The following is a 17,621-nucleotide window of genomic DNA, read 5'->3' as shown; positions in this document are numbered from 1 at the left end:
CCCTGATGCCGGTCCGCTGACATCCACGTATGCGTGGCCAAGACAGCGAACCGCTCTGAGTGGCACACTAGCTAATCTCCCGCAGAGAGTGCCCCCGCCAATCAGCTTCAATAGGAGCTCCTCACCTGCACTGTCCGCTGAGGCAGAACCAACTTTAATATCCTGTGACTGAACGCGACCGAAGGTATGACCACTTCTTCCATGACTGCATAGACTTGCAAAGGAGTTTGACTGCATCTGACCCGAGACGCCACCTGAGACAAGTTGGAGAGTAACAAAACCTAGGAACAATTCTGCCTCACAGTTACAGGAACGTATTTATAGGTGACATTCTTAGGTAACATGCAGACCCTTTTAACAAAAACATGCAGCATGTAATGAGTTTACATTCTATTCCTCTACATTAAACCCAATGTTACCTATAATAGGTCCCCCAGGACCGTGGACCAGTGACTGGAAACACTTGCACCTGTTCGTACAGCTGTAGCAAGGGCCCCTAACAGCGGGCTGCTTCGCCGTCCCACGGGTACGAGCCAACGGACTTCTGCATCATGCACTGTGTTCCTCATGAGTCCCACTCACTCATGGGCACAGTTCCCAGACCTTCTGTTCTTTCCGCAGCCTCAACTTTCACTCCAGGGCAAAGTGTCTCTCATATTTGGCTGAGAACACTGTTTTACAAGACCCAGGGTCTCAGAGGGTAGCCCCTGCTCGTGGACTTCTGGGCAATCCCCTCCCCTCTCTTAGAATTCAGACAGATGCCAGAAGATCGTGGGGGCAGGGGTATCGGTTCCACACCTCCCCCAGGTACGTCATTAACTGAAGGGCCCACAGATGCATCAGCAGCCTCTGTGGCAAAGGGTTTCCACCGGCGCTCAGAGCAGATGGAGAAACTGGGAAAGAAACTATTAATGAATCGTTGCCTGGAATGAACATTAACTCGGCCAAAGCTCAATCAACTTAGCAAACTAAATGGCTGCATTTAAGGTTGTTCTGCAACGAAGTCAAACATATTTTCTGCACCTGCAGAATAAACAGAGCCTGCACAGTGGCTGCTTGCTCAGAGCCGAACACACATATCGAACGGTCCCACCAGTCAACACCTACAGGTATGTAGCGCAACGCTTACCGCCGTCATTGCATGAGGTTCCGGTCAGCCAAACTCAAATGTACAGGAAGGAAAATGAATAAAGAGTACACAGAGGCAGCTCTTGGTGCCGGTGGGCAAAAAATGTGCACTGCGCACCTCCATCTGTGGGAATTCTGACAGAGTGGAGAGTAGAGTCTGCCAGCTGCCTGACCCATACGTAGACCACAAAGAAGAGAAGGTTGGGCTGGTGGGAAGACCTATCAGGCAATGCAGCTCTTCACCAGCACTAGTCCTGCTCCACCCTGCCCACGAGGCACTCAGTGATCCCACACACAGCAACCGCTTGCTCATCTGGTCGCCGACGCTGCACTTGAGCTTGCTTTAAATCAAACGTAAACAACAAAAAGCTGGCAACCGTGGTGAGCGGCCCATTACAAGCAGACGAAAGCAGCACCAGAGCAGTAGCTTTCTTACCGGGGTGTAGCTGTGCACGCTACCCACGCTGTTCAGGTTGACCGATGCCAGGCTCTGGTCAGACAGGCTGTTGTTAAGGCTGCTGCGAGGACTGTCGCTGCCATCCTGCTCGGGGCTGTACAATGCTACCTGCAAGCACACTCAGCGTTAACCTTCTGAAACAAAGGCGTCACTCAAAGTGTGGCAGATGGAAGTGAGTCACGCCATGGACAAACACACCAGAGAATAACTCTTCCAGTATCTAGACACATTATGTTTACTTATATGTGTCTGACATAATTTATTAGCATCTGTAGTTGTGTTCAGATCACTGTGCTGGCTTTACATATAAGCATCCAGACTACAGTACATGAAGGGGAAAAAAGCCATGCTCTGCTACTTGGTTTCAGTGGAATTCTTAGTGTCTCAAAATGCATTCAAAGTAGTAAGCTGCATGTTAAACTAGACCTTGTGTGTAATACAAACAAACCAACAAAACTAACACATAAAGTAAAATACAATAAAATAAAACCCTGGCCAAATGAATTAGACCAAGAGTAGAAGAAAATAAAGAGTTAAGAAAAAATGCACATATATTGTACTGGGTGAGCTAAATGACTGGTTACTTTGCTCAAACAAGAGGAAAAGAAACAAAATTATTAAAAACACTGTTCTTAGTGACTTCAACACCCCCAGAAACAGAGCAAGACCAAGATAACACTTAAGAGGATAAATGCTACTATTTTTTTTTCTTTTCCCCCTATAATGTATATATGTTCAGGATCACTTTGTGTCTCTCTGGAGCAAAAACAGAACAGTAAGGTACTTGACCCAAAAAAAGCTTTGCACTCTCCTCTTAATTGGATGTCTACAGTATATGTATGATACAAATACAAAAGACCTAACAGAACCCTGTGCACCTTGTTCACTTGCTAAAACAAATATTTAAATTTATTCATTGGAAGCTTTTCTACATCTCAGAAAAATACAGAAGTGTATTACACCAACAGACAAAGATCTACACAGCTACACAATTCCTGAAGTACATTCAATTTGTCTCATACCGCTATATGAACCAGAATATTTCACAGGAGTAGCTGCATTTTTTTTTTTAATGAAACATAACGTAGTACAGTTTTACAGAAAACACAGGAGATCCAGGAGAAGTGAGTCCAATACAGATTTGAACCGAGACCCTTCTTGAGTGTTGAGAGAAATTCAGCAGTTCTGAGTGAGAGAAGGATGTCATTCCATCACATTGGAGCCAGAACCGAAAGCCTTTGCGCTTCTGACTATGGACCGCTTGTACATTGGACCACTAAGTGACCAGTGGTGGAAGAGTACAGCAGTCTGTCTAGACTGCAGTGAGCCACCAGCTCTGGTTAAGTACAAAACAGATATGTAGAACACCCCAAGTACAGCGGGCAGAATCAGGAAAATGTTAACAAAATAAATTATCTGTTCGTATCCAAGCACTTTATCTGTTTAGGTAACATTTGTGTTCTGGTCTTCTGGATGACAAGCAACAGGGGATAAAAAGCATGTGAAGATGATCAAGTGTGATCAAGTGCGGATGTGCTCTGTGGGGTTACGGAAGGCAGGTCTTTCCCGGTAAAGGTCGCACCACTGACTAAGTCAGACTCATCAGGACACAAAGGTACAAAACTGCTGAAGACAGCCAGCAAAGGTCTTGACCTTTATAAAATTACAAAAAAATTAAAGCATTGCAGCAGAGGGGGAAAACACATTTGGAATCTCAATTCCCACTTGAAAAGTTTTACTCATAAAATGTTATCTTTGCAAAAAGACAATGGAAAAATAATACAGTAATGAATATAATGAGACCCACTGAGACCAGTCCAGTGCCTCCCCACTGAGTGTCCCATTGAGCGGAAAGATGAATGAAAGCAGAACAATGCTGGATGATGCAGGCATAAAAGACTGTGCGACATGCTCTGGATGAGATTAGCTAAAATGGTGCCACCAATGGGCAAATGGAGTGCATTACATGTGATGCCTGTGGTTGATATTTACATTAACATTTATTAATTCAGCTGACGCTTTTCTCATTGCTGGCCTGGCTGCGGGATGAGTGGCCGCAGACGATGCATAGCGGCACTGCAATCGTAGGGAGATGAGTTCCAGAAAGGCAAGGAGGCAGTTGCACATTTCCGTCTGTTACGCATCATAAACATTTAGCCGGAATGTCAGTGCTCTGTGCTGGAAGAAAAGCTTTCTCGCTTCCCTAGAAGACGAACAGAACAAAGGTCAAAATCAGAGCTACACAGTGATGAAATAAACTGATTTCTGTCGTACAGGTTCTTTTAGACGCAAACTCTATGCCTGTTGGAGCTGGGCCTCCAAGAGCCTTGGTAGAAGAGTAACATTTCGTGTCTCGGTATAGGGTGAAACTACGAGGGCTGGGACTGAGTGCCACATTGTGCAACTGGATCCTAGATTTCCTCACCAACAGACCCCAGCGTGTGCGGATTGGCAGAAACACCTCCCCCCCACTGATCCTCAACACTGGCACTCCACAGGGGAGCATCCTGAGCCCAGTGCTGTATTCCTTGTTCACACATGACTGTGGCCAGTCACAGCTCCAACACCATCATAAAGTTTGCTGACAATACCACCACTGTGGGTCTGATCACCAGCAACGATGAGATGGCCTACAGAGAGGAGGTGAGGCTCCTGGGAGAGCGGTGCCAGGGCAACAACCTGTCTCTCAATGTCAGTAAAACTAAGGAGCTGGTGACTGACTTCAGGAAACAGGATACGGTTCATGCATCCATATACATAGGAGGGGACGTTGTAGAGAGGGTCAACAGCTTCAGATTCCTAGGGGTCACCCTCACTACCAATCTCACATGGACTGAGCACACAGCATCAACCATCAAAAAGGCCCATCAATGTCTCCACTTCCTCAGGCGCCTGAAGAAAGCCAGGATGTCCGCTACAGTCCTCACCACTTTCTACAGGTGTGCTGTGGAGTCCGTTCTCACAGGGTGTATTACATCCTGGGGTGGCAGCTGCTCCATACAGGAGAAGAAAGCCCTACAGAGGGTGGTCAAAACAGCTCAGGGAATCATGGGCACACAGCTACCAGCAGTCCAGGACACCTACACCACACGCTGCCTCAGAAAGATGAGGTGCATCATGAAAGATCATAGTCACCCCGCACGGGCACTTTTCTCTTCTCTGCCATCTGCAAAGCAGCTCAGGTATATTAGAACCCACACTGCTAGGTACAGGAACAGCTTTTAGCCCACTGCTGTAAGACTATACAACACTAACCAATGTGCCACCTTTAGTAACTAGAGTTGGACTACTCCTCCCAAGCGCATTGGTAAATTACACTTCCACTTTAAGCATTCTCATTCTCATTCTCTCGTTCCGAGTTCTCTGGCTGTCAGCTGGTACTATTGTTATTACTTTTACCATTATTTATTGCTATTGCTGTTGCACTACTCACTGTCTTTGTCTTGTTTGTGCAGTATTTCTATTGTCTCTGTCTTTGTCCATAGTCTGTGGAGAAGCATTCAGGAAGAGTTTCATGATACTTATATGTGGTACTTGTATCTATGACAATAAACTTGAACTTGAAGTGCTTCCCCCATGAGTTTTTCTTTAACCTTTGCTAAGCCTCAACAAATCTGAGACCAAAAGTGTTTATTAGACTGCCGAAACAAGTGAGGAGAACTAAATACAACATTTACTAAGTTACACCACACTTCACATGAGCCATCAACTATACAAACATTATACATGTACACCACCCTCTTGCAAGAGAACAAATGAACCATTTAAATATCCCCCTTCAGTCTTTTAGAACAGGCTGGATCATTTACACAAAAAAGGGGGTTATGACAATGATCTGGCCCAGAGAGGGAGTGGCGTGTATGTGCTTGTATGAGTTGAGTGTGTGTGTGTATTACATGACAATATAGGCAATAAGTGTATTTACCCAGTAAGTTACCTGAACTGCTTGGAACAAATGAGTGATTTCCCTGCCTAAACTGAACTGGGACAGACCTGCTCTGCCACAGGAAGTTACCCATTCAGAGGCTGGAGAGTGAAAAGAATTTCAGCAAGTCTTTGAAATTAAATCAAGCTTAAAAATCACACGCAAAGCCAAACATATGGTGGCTAGAGTGATATGGTGTAATTAAGTCATAAAAGCACCTTTTGGTCCAGCGCCTCTTACTGCAGTCTATTTTTACACCCAAATCCAAAAAAAGTGTGACTTTAAAAATCTTGTGGGTAACGACTTACCCAGAGAGTCCCTACGGGAGGACAAGCAAAGACATGCATATGTGCAAACAAGCGCAGTTATATGTACCATACATCAATATGATCATCTTTAGACATGGGCCGCATCTCCAAAAACACAAAAGCAAGAGGTCTCAGTGATGGAGAAGCTGACAAAGAAGGTAAGAGAAGCTGGGGGTGGGGGAGGGGGTGGAAGGTCCCATAAACGCCGTCTGTCCCTATGCCTTTCGGACGGCGGCAGGCTGTCCCTTTCAGAAATTCTTCTCTGTGGTAATCCTGATCAATACGCCACCCAACTACTAGGAGACCAGACCACCTGGCTGAGAATGCACTTCTGAAAGAGATGGCACTCACTCACAGTGACAGTGTGCATATCCACATCGATAGTTCATTACATTCTAGTCTACACATAGAGAGCTGGTCAAATGACAAATTCTTGTAAATCAGTTGGGAGTGAAGAATAAAAGGTGGTCCCTGTGAGATCGGGAAACCCACAACTACCACTCCCTTAAAAAAAAAGGGGGGGGGGACACTTCACTGTTGTCACTAGTAATTGTGTATGAAGGATATTACAGTTACTTTAGGTTTATTGAAACACTGACTTTATTAGAGTGTGTAAGCATATCACACATACTTAAACACAAAAACTGAATAACAAAGGGATTTAATTGTCACTTGTTTCAAAAATACTAGAGAGGACAACGTACTTTAAGGGATAGTTTGCATGTGTTTGTGTCTGTGGTAAAACATACAGCACTACCCAGCAACTCTGCAAATAAGAGTAATATCCTTAAAAAATTCAAATCAGTCATCGAGCAAAACAGGTCTCAACGTGAGAGGGCACGGTGTTGGTTTTCTTGCTGCCTCATCACTATATCCTATCTGAGGTTGTGGTGTGGATGGCAGGCTGGTAAGACCAACAGCTTCGCTCTCTGTGAACACTTATAGCTGTGGCAAACCACAGCGAGGACGTGATGTTAGAAATAACATGTTTCATTAAGCGCCACTAACAACTAGGAGCCAATGAACCCTCAACACAACACATGCACAGGAACACCATGGTAAATGTAATGGCATGTCAGCATTTACCTCTTGTTGGGCCACATTAGTAACATGTCAGATTTTCTTTTGTAAACGCAGCAGGCGTCCATGTACTCTGCACTTAGGGTATTCACTCAGGCTCCTTACCTCCCTCACCTAAACCCCTCACCTAGGTTCCATTTACAGGGAGCGGCTATCAGCTCTCCCTGCACTTCGACATCTTTGTCACCCAGTGCTCCTGCCAGCCAGCCCAGAACATGGATCCCTCAGCGCTTTTTAAAAACATTTAAGTGACTACAGTAAATTTGTGACAATCTATTTTGCACTCAAGAAACGTTCCGAAGAGCTTCTTCTAAAGGACCATGCAGAAGAAGCATAAAGGTTACAAACCCTATGTAAATTTCAACAGAAACACTACTTTCTGAACAGAAAGCTGCTGGCCTCTCTGGTTTCTCTATGTTACTGTTGGAAGAGGAAGCTCCCAGCTGAGGACAATGACATCCCTGTACAGCACCAGCTGCCCATACTGATGTTGCATACATGACATAAGAAAGAACCTTGAAATCACCAATGCGGTGCAAGACATTGCGGGAAGCATGGAGAACGTGCATTTAACCCGCAGCAGAAACGACAGTGTGCGCACATACCCTGTGGGGGCAGATAGCACACGTGTTCTCCACAACAGTAGAGAGAATGCATGTACCTACAGTGGAGTGGACCTACAGAGAGTGCAAGTGTGTGTACACCCTGCAGCAGCAGGCTTGTGTGTGCCACGTCTGCCTCCACAAAGCTGTGTGTGTCATGTTGGCACCAGCTGTCACTGAGGCGAGTGAGGTCACGGTGCCATCTGTGGGCACATGCTGGTTACCTTGTTAGTCACAGTGTTGATTGCCAGCGTCGGAGAGGCACTTCCAGAGATTCTACAGTCCATTCCCAGGGAATCGGAGTCCAGGCTGTATGGTGTGGAGGCCTGCAGCACAGGGACACAAGGGATCTTTTTCAGGATATTGTCCAATAAGCGGGAAGTCAAGTCTTTCTCCGGAGGGCTGTATCTTTGGAGGACAGTAATTTACCTCTTTTAATGAAAATTTAATTAAAAAAAGTTCAAAATATTTAATTCTATCTTAGTTTACAAAGACAAAGACAGCATGCATTTTTTGCAGAGTTGCCTAAACCACTCTACGAAACAACAAGAGAGCAATTCACCTTTATGTAGGGCAAATTAAAAATAATTTCAAGGGGGGAGATGGAAATAAATAAAGGAGTCCCATTTGCTTCTCAGCTTGTGGTGAGGGAAGATAACTCCATCATGCCTGTCTCCCAAAACTGCTTACTGTAAGAGGATTGGTTTGCAACAATAAGATTTTTAATTCATGATAAACATAAGAAACAAGCTTTCGGTAAGTCGCAATTTTTGCGGCTGGGGCATTTTAATGGAAATGAAGTGACTAAACGGGAGAGAGAGGTAGGAGGGAGAGGGAGGGAGGAAGCGAGAGAATGGAAAAGAACCTGTGGGAGAGTGAGAGCAGGGGAAGGGACGGGGGGAGATTTTTGTGAGATTTTTGGACCAAAGGAAGGTTTATTAAAGAAGAACAACACCGAGATCTTGGGTACACAAATTCAACCAACCAACACCACAATGATGGTCAGGTCTACATCACCAAGGTGCACATCGCGAGACTTTGATATAAATGAGGTGCTAAGAGACAAATCCCAGTGAATGTTGAACTGGATTAATGCAGTGGCACCAGCAGAATGAAACTAACAGGCAAACCAAGAGAAAATAATTGGAGGACTCACACTCGAAGCATGCAGAGATGGTTCAGCCAACTGGTCAATTTGCACAACCAACCAGTGCCTATTTTTACAGTCAGACTAATATATGCAACCCAAAAATGATACACAAAGTCATCAATGTTTTTTGCTAAAATATTACAGGCAGAGAACCAGATAATGGTTCAACTGATTCAGGACCTGCGTACGTGCCGTCTAGACAAATTGAACTCATGGAACCCCTCAAGGAATTTTCATGGTAAGGGATGGTACAGAAGCAATTCCCTACTGCCCTCTTCCATGCATGTCTTTGGAATAGGAACACGTGTGGAACACGCAAACTCCACACATCTTGAGCGGGATTCAAAGTGATGCCCAAGCAGGTGGTTCAAGCACTGAAGAACCAGCATTACTTTCTATGCCAAAGTGCTACTCAGGACTAGTTAAAGGTATCAAGATTCAAGTTTGGAGAGAAACTGACCTGAGCAGGGTACTCTGCAGTACTATACTTGTAACCAGGTTAGATTCAAAAAATGCGTAGTTGCTGAAATGGGAAGTGTAAAACTATGACTTCTGGGGAAACACATTGGCTGAGAAACTGGAAAGCAGCAACAACTGGGGGTGGAGCAGGTAGACCAGACCGCTGAACAACAGACTAATGCAGGATCCTGTGGCCCCCCAGAGAAAGGGGCCACGTGGATCACCAAGAAAGAGGTTGACATTGGTTCCCTGGGTTTCCATGACAAAGGGGCTGGTGTGGTGGTCTGATGGAACCCTGAGGTAGGGACTGAGATGATAGCCCGGTGAGGGGGTGTGGGCTAAATCTCTTCAGGGCCTCCATCGGGAACCTCAAACTTTAGCCCCTGCTTCAGTGCTGTTAACACATGCTGGCTATATCGGGAGGGCCATGAGATGATGCAAGATGGCTCTGAGCTGGGGCAATCTTGGGGCTGGCGGGGCTGCATACCGTAGTGTATATGGCCCATTAATAATACAACAGAAATAAAACACTCCTACTGAAAATAACCATTGGGCAGCATTTGTTTGTAATAAAAATTACAGCAGAGCACAGCATATGTAAAAGCTTCCTGGGAAATAGTTTATTAATAAACTAGAATACTTTAAGCTTAGGCTTCCATATCAAACAACAATAATATTAAAAAAGCAGCCAGCTACACAAAGATAAAGGGTAAGAAGTGTCAAATGGTTGTAGAAGCTATTGGAGACTGCAAAACACCATTTCATCTAAACTAGTAAATCTACAAAGATATTCAACATACATGTTGCTATTAAAATCTGGCATCTATAAAATTCTAAAATTTTAATTAACACAATCTCCATCTGTTTTACATAAAGAATCAAAAACTGAGTAATAAAAATGCGCATTTCCAAATGTCTAGACGTATAAATGGCCACCTCCAGAAGAGTAGGTCAAACCAACAGACACGGTTTCCCATGATGGTGTAAGAAAGCTTTCGACAGTTCTGTAACCAGTGTTACGAGCGTCCATTGAAGTCTGAGTCACGGTGCTTGACTAAGAGGACAACGAGGCTCGTAAACACCTCAGGCTGAGATGGGGCAACTCAAGCAGGCGGTAATTCAGACTGCAGGGCGCTCACTTGAATACGGAGACCACAGGGAACTTTGTCCTCAAGGACAAGGTAAAGGGTATGCAAATGACACAGAGGGCAGAGCTTCTCCTCGCTGCAATGGGATGACAGCAACTTGTGCGACGCTGTTCAGAATGTGTTCAACTACAGCGAAGTGAATTACTAACAGCAGGTGGATCTGTTCCAACCATCGAGGAAGGAGCTTGGAAGCCCTTGTCAGATGGATTTCTCAGTGTTACTGATTTACAAAATCTACTGAGAAATCTGTTTAATTAATAAAGTATAGTTAGGGATGTCCCTTCAGACACTGTATTTAGATCTTGGATATCACATACTTTTTTTTTTTTTTTAAAACTACAGGTGCACATTTTACATAGAATAAGGTTTTTTTTTTTTTCAGGGTATGAGACAACAGCACGATACTGACCATGTGAATGCCACATTGCATGACAACAGTAATCCAGAATCAATGAACTGTATATTGTACAGTACATGTATATTTATAGCACAGTTATTTATAAACAATTTGAAGATAGTCATATCTGGATAAATTTGAATAGTTCCTTAAATTTAACAATTCTAACTGTTTTCGTGGTTGCAAACATGAAGATGGGATATAAGTTTCTGCCTTTGGATCCAAAGGTCACCGGCTCAAACCCCACCTCCACCTGTATTACTCTTGAGCAAAGTACTTACCCTGAATTGCTCCAGAAAATTACTCAACTGTATAAATGGGTAAACAAATTAAGTAGCTTAACATTGTAAGTGGATATGGAGAAAAGTGTCAGATAAATGAATACATGTAAATGTAAGAGTTGAGAGTGCAGGTTCGCATCATACCTGAGACTTTACTGTAAATTTTAAGGTGCATTACATTTCTTTAGCACACTCATACTAACACTGCCACTCTCCATGCTGTCACCTGTCCTACTGCTGATTTACAGGTTTGTGACCGTGCTTGTGACCCCGCGGTGTGAGGCAGAGGACAAAAGAGCCACTGACCCGTTCTCCAGATCGCGGCCTCTTCTTCGGCCGAGTAGGCAGTGTGTCCTCCTTCGGGTTTGTGTCAATTGCCCAGTAGGACCCCTGGAATCAAAACGAGAAACAGAGAAACGGACGCAGCTTTTAAAATGAAGTGTTTGCGCACACTCCACAGAACCAATTACCCAGCCCACACAATGCTAAAGCAAAGTACTTCAGCCTGTCAGGCCAGCACTAGCCAGATAAAAATAGAGTGCTACAAAACTAATTTTTACATATGCCTAAATGGACTGGTAACCTGGAGGGGGGGGGGTGTCGACAACCATTAATATATATTGTCATTTCCTAAGAGAAGTGCTGAAGAGATTGTGTGTTGATATTTCTGGAGTGTCATAACAGTTCTCCCCACCAGAATGAAGTAATCCCACAGCCACACCGAATTCCCCCCTTGCGTTACCAGTATCTCACACTTCAAACATTCACCGTCAAATAATGAAACCACCACAATGTGTAAATGCCCCCAAAGAGCCCACAAACCCCACTTTACAGTGTGCATAGTACATTGTGCAGTGTAGACAACCCACAGTGTATATCGACTAAGAACATATGGTTTTCCTACCCTCTATCCCCTGTGACCTTCAGCATCCTTGAAAAGGAGCTGTAAAATGCTGCCCCCCCAACTATACAGACGCACACATACAGACTCTCACGCTACCCCGAATCCACTCGTTCTCTCCGCCGGATCGATTCTGCTTTCAAGGGGCTGCAGCTGCACTGTTGGGTGTTGGCTGGGTCTGCTCGCACATAATCAAGTAGAGCACAGTGCTGCTGCTTTGTTGGGGGCTCCAGGTCCAAACTCCAAAACCTTGCTGAATTATTTAGTGTTGCGTTCTTTCTATTTAATTTATTTTTCAATGGTCTGCATCGATGAAGCCAGAAGCAACATTCCTTGGCATTTGTTAAAATGAGCTTGTATGCCACAGTTCTGTGAAGCCCCGATTTTTACTTCAATATTTCATAGCTTCATAAAATCCAGGTTGTTAAGAGCATGCATGTTAAGACCTATGACAATTATGTGAAGAGCTATTTAAGTGTGAAATTCTGCAAGCAATGAGACAGCATCCCAACCAAGAGTATTTTTCAGAGAATGAACTAAAAACAGTTCAGACTCACTGTATTCAACTTAAAGGCCATATTAAGTTTATTTAGAAATCTGAGACTAAAGAAGGTCTGCACAGTGGTAGCTGCAGAGCCTGAGCTGTTCGGTCGCAGGTTTGAATTCAGGTCATTCCGTGTGGAGTTGGAAAGTTCTTCCCATGTCTGTGTGGGTTTTCTCTGGGTGCTGCCGTTTGCGGCCACAGTCGAAAGAGATGTAATTCGGGTGAACTGGCCATTCTAAATTGTCATTGTGAAAGGGTAAGTGAACGTGTCTGTTTGTGGCTACCCTGAGATAGACCTGAATCTCATCCAGGGTATACCCCCCGAACCTTGTGTCCATTAATTCCGACACAGCCTCCGGACCGCCGTGACCCTGACCAGGACAAGCACTTATAGAAGGCAAGTGACAATAAATACCAACCACAACAGACATTTTATAGCTCAGTAAAGTATGAACTTGACATTACATTTAAAATATCTGCACATACTCCCTTAGCTTTGACATAGTTCTGAGACACCAGCAATCCTTGAAATGGTAGCCATTAGACAAAAGTGCTCTGCAGACACTGTGTGTCACCAAAATGAACAGCAGTTAATAGTTTCTGCCTTTTCCTGACCAATATCTGTTTCAAAGGTGACAAGCACACAAGGAGAATCAAACATACAGTCAGTACTGTAGCTCCCCACCACTACACACTGAAGTGGCCTGTCAACTGCGAAGCCACAACGGAGGGCTACTTCTCAACTTGTTTCTGGAGCTGAGCATCTCTGAATTGTGGCAAATATTACCAACGTTAGACAAGTGAAACATCTCTGTGACTGATGCTGGAATTGTCAGCTACCTCTTACTGCTCTACCACTCAATTTAACAGAAGAATAGGCAACACTCCATCTTACACAAAGAGCAGGCCTTGGCACAGCAGTCTTTCTGCAGTGCTGTAAACTGCACTGTACAGACAAACGCTTCTCCGATTTCCCTACCTAGCCAGTCGATTACTTTAACCTAAGGAAACTCTTCAACATTCAACACCCCCTGGAAATATGCAGCCAGGGCAAGAGTTTGGAGTGCAGAATGACATTAAAGCAACAGTGTAAAGCAAAATTTTTCAATGCGATATCAAATAAGGGGGTATGTATTTGAAGTTATAGATACTACAAATAGTGCAGCAGCAACATGTTCCACTCAACAAGTTAAGTAACATTTAGAATAACATTCTTAGATTTAAAGACTACAGATGTCAACTTCTTCATACAAGAGAAAGGGTGTACTGAGCATCTGTCAGTATCTGCACATGGAAACATGAATGCTGAAATATTACATAGGTGGTCCCCAATTTATGATGGTTATGTTCCCAGAAACCCCAATAAGTGAAAAATATCGTAAGTTGAAAATGCATTTAATACACACCTCTACATGAGGGACTAGCAGATGCGGATTACTGAACATCTACTGCCAGTTCACCATTGTGAAGTTGAAAAATCACAAGTCGAACCATGGTAAATTGGGGATCACCTGTACAACATTATTTTGCGCGAACAGAAAAAGCTGAATTCAGACTATGTCCTTCATGTACGTTAAAAATTAAAATAGTAAGATAATCAACAATAAACTGAAATGTCTGGTATGCCCCACACAATCACGTGAAAAAGAAAGTACACCCGTTTTCAATAAACTCAGAGAAGCAGTTTTTGCTGCTCATCATTCTAGGTTATAAGGATTATAAGGTCATTCCCAAGCAGCTTGACGTCCATTTTACAGTGAGAAGGATGATTTACAAATGGAGAACATAGCAGACAGTTGCCAATCTTCCCATGAGTGGGCGTCCCAAATTCAAGCCAAGGTCAGGCAGAATAATGCTGAGAAAAATCGCAAAGACCTCATGAGCTAGATCTTGGAATCTGGAGGCCTTGGTTAACATGTTAAATATTAACATCTATGATCATATGATCAGAAAAAGACTGAACAAGTATGGCTTTCATGAGACTGTAGCCAAGAGAAAGCCCCTTCTCTCCAAAAAGAACATGGTAGCATGGCTTGGGTTTGCAAAGTTTCATCTAAGCAAGCCACAAAATCTCTGGAACAATGTCCTCGAGTCAGATGAGACCAAAATGGAGAGGTTTGTTCAAGATGCACACCATCACGTTTAATAGAAACCAAACACACTGCCACAAGCACCTCGTACCAATCGTTGAGCGTGGTGGTGGAGAGGTGTTGACTTGGGCTTGTTTTGCAGCTGCAGCACTTGGGAACTGTGCACTCATTGAGTCGACCATGAACTTTACACCAAAGCATTCTAGAGACAAACGTAAGGTCATCTCTTTGCAATAGCTAAAGCTTGCTCAAAACTGGGTCGTACAACAAGGACAATGATTCATAGCAAACTGGCAAATCTCCAGCTGAATAGCTTTAAAAAAAAAAAAAAAGGAGAAAAGGTGTTGAAGTCAAAACCTATATCTCAACCCCATTGAGATGCTGTGGTGCCACCTTAAACAGCAGTTCTCAAACTCAATGAACTGAAGCAATGCTGTACAGAAGAATGTGCCAGAATTCCTCCAAAAGGATGCAAGAGGCTGATGAATGTGGACAGAAAACAGTTACTTCCAGTGACTGCTGCTAAAGGTGGTTCTTCAAGCTACTAAATCGTGGGGTGTACGTAGTTTTGACACATGGTTTCTGCATGCTGGCTTACTTTTTTATAAATGCAAAGCCAAAACAATGAAAATTCTGTCACTGTCCAAATACTTGTGGACCTAACTGTAAATAATGACATAGTAGGATGTGGTGTCACCTGAGATTAGTTACCTAATTTTAGACCTGACAAGACCAGTTTTTTTTTTTTTTGTTTGTTTTTTTTAAATGTCATGTCTTGATATACTCAGCCACACAATCCAAAGGACATGTACTTTGTTATACACAAGTGCACAACCCAGCCCCGCATCCCCAAGTGTCCCACATCCCCTTTAAGGCCCTGTAAGGCATCATCTGAATATATTCCAAGCCAAGGTAATGTTTCCTGTGTTACTCTACTAGTATACAAGCAAAAAAGTTGAGCTCCTAGGGAATGACAGGCTTAAATAAGGAGGGCAGCTAATGAAAAATGTTGTCGGATATATCAACACAGGCTGTTTTTACAGTTTCCCTCTGAATCTTTCAATTAGTTTTCAGCTGGAAATAACTTGGTTACTGACAAATCTGATGTCAGCATGGACAGGTCTTTCAAAGTCACTGAAAAAAAAGTTAATTTTCAAAATAATAAAAAACACCAGAAAGTATGAAGAAAAATTCTAATTAGATGAGTCTTGGTTAATTGCACTTAAATATTTCGCAGAAGACAGCTGAACAGAGACTGCTGGTTGTGAGAACTGAGGTTGTGTCACTTTCTTTTAATTAGCAAAACCGTGCATAAGCACCTGACCCTGGAACCAGCGTTCTTTCCCCGTCTTCAAGGGTTTGCGCCAGAAAAATGAACCCTTATCAGCAGCGCTCCTCAATTATTCATGCATAAAGAGGAATTTATTTAAATGTGTTGCTGTATACATTTAATATTGTATGCCTGCATCATCACAAACACACTTCCCTTGCAAAACAAAGAACACACTTCAATTTGACAAACTGGACAAGGATCTTTAATCCATTTTAAAGAAATGCTCTTCCATTAAATGTCTGTGTCAATTAGAGTCAAAGAATACAATATAGCACTGTAATTAATATGGGTTTTACATATTCATTAAACACAAAGTATTTTACAAGGTACTGCTGTATCTGTCCACATGTTCTGAGTAAAGTTTATATTCTCTTGCATTTGACAGCATCAATTCATTTACATCTTCTACAGATTCCTTTATGTGAACACATGCTTACAGCATATGATATCCTACATTAAAAATCCAAGATCCGGTGCTACAGACTGTGGTAATGTAGTCATGTTAAAATCATTAATTGCCCAGAGACCATTCAGCTAGAATGATACATGCAACATGGTCATTACCACACGGTCCTGAAAGATTTTGGGTGTAGCCATACTGTTTAACCACAATGATAGCAGCAAGCATACAGCAAGATGAGTAAATATTCAATGTGCTGTATGTACCTAAAGTGCGATAAGAGAGGGGCAGGGTGCACTTATCTCTTTTGAAGAAAGGGTAGGTGTCTTTTGAGATCAATGCCGCGTCCTCTCAGCACACCCACACAAAAGTGGTAGGGAAGCTTGGAAGGAGCTGATCTCAGAAGTAAACCTTTATGGTAATGACATTCCAGATGTCATAAAACAGGCAGTGATTTTCATTCGAATGGCTCTCAGCTCATCTTCTCCGCCATACCACGGTATTTACAATTTCCTTTGGAGGAATAATATTATCACACACAGCCCACAGGGCATGTGTACATGTGACTACAATGATTGTGCCTGCTTTTTACTACATTTTGACCATAATAAGTTATGCAATCTATCAATGTAGACCTCACACAACGACACTTTGAGATACATTACCAGTGAATGCAGACAATGGGGCAAATCCCTTTGATTAAACACAAGGGTAACTACAAGACTGATAACAGGTTAAGGGCAGACATTACAGGCTCATTTAAAATAGTCACAAACATAGTAAGAGCAACATGACAAAGGTCAATGTTGCAAGGAAGGACAAGTCTTCATAGGTGGTTCTAAAGTTTCATGAAGGCACCTCTATGTGTGTGTCACGGCAACAGGCAACTCGCCGTGTACACAGATACTCACACAGACATGTTCTCTTTTTATAATATCACAGCAAGGAACAGTACCAGTGCTTTGTGTGTTTACGAAAAACTCAGCGAAGCCTTTGTGCCCCCAGAAAGTATTTCTGCTTCTTTGGGTCGAACATCTGCAGATGAAAACTCTTCCAAAGAGAAGGCAGGTGGCGTGATGTGGTATTTCTATACCAGGAATTGCGCTGAACAGTTCTGTGCCACTGCAGCCCCAAGACGGACCTCTTTCAGGATGACGGCGGTTAGATTCCTCAGTACTACCTCCAGCGGCCATCACATTTCGCTGTTTGCAGCCTGCTCTGGTGCAGCACGGGCATTCAGCAAAACGAGTACAAAATTTAAAAGTACTTTTAATATGAAAATTATTTCTGAGATACAAAAGCTGTTCTGTAAAAAAAATTCCCCTTTAAATATTTCAGAATGCACGTTTACAAAGAACATTATTTAATACCACTTTTCTATTTACGTTTTAAAAAATGTAAAAGCAACGAGGAGCAGT

General features: G+C 43.2%; 1 protein-coding gene across 2 annotated transcripts in view; it reads right to left on the bottom strand.

Moving 5' to 3' along the window:
* The window catches only part of foxj3 (forkhead box J3), an 83,836-nt gene that overhangs the window by 9,604 nt on the left and 56,611 nt on the right, over positions 1–17,621 (bottom strand). For both annotated transcript variants that reach the window (XM_018725839.2, XM_018725840.2), the window contains exons 4-6: positions 11,242–11,325; positions 7,725–7,826; positions 1,565–1,693 (exon numbers count right to left, since the gene is read on the bottom strand). In XM_018725839.2, coding sequence (XP_018581355.1) covers positions 1,565–1,693; positions 7,725–7,826; positions 11,242–11,325 — 315 coding nt within the window. The remainder of the gene's footprint in view (positions 1–1,564; positions 1,694–7,724; positions 7,827–11,241; positions 11,326–17,621) is intronic.

Source organism: Scleropages formosus, chromosome 22 (genome assembly GCF_900964775.1).
Source record: "Scleropages formosus chromosome 22, fSclFor1.1, whole genome shotgun sequence".
Taxonomy (NCBI): Eukaryota; Metazoa; Chordata; class Actinopteri; order Osteoglossiformes; family Osteoglossidae; genus Scleropages; species Scleropages formosus.
Note: the sequence above shows the minus strand (reverse complement) of the source record. Positions and strands in the feature narration are given on the sequence as shown.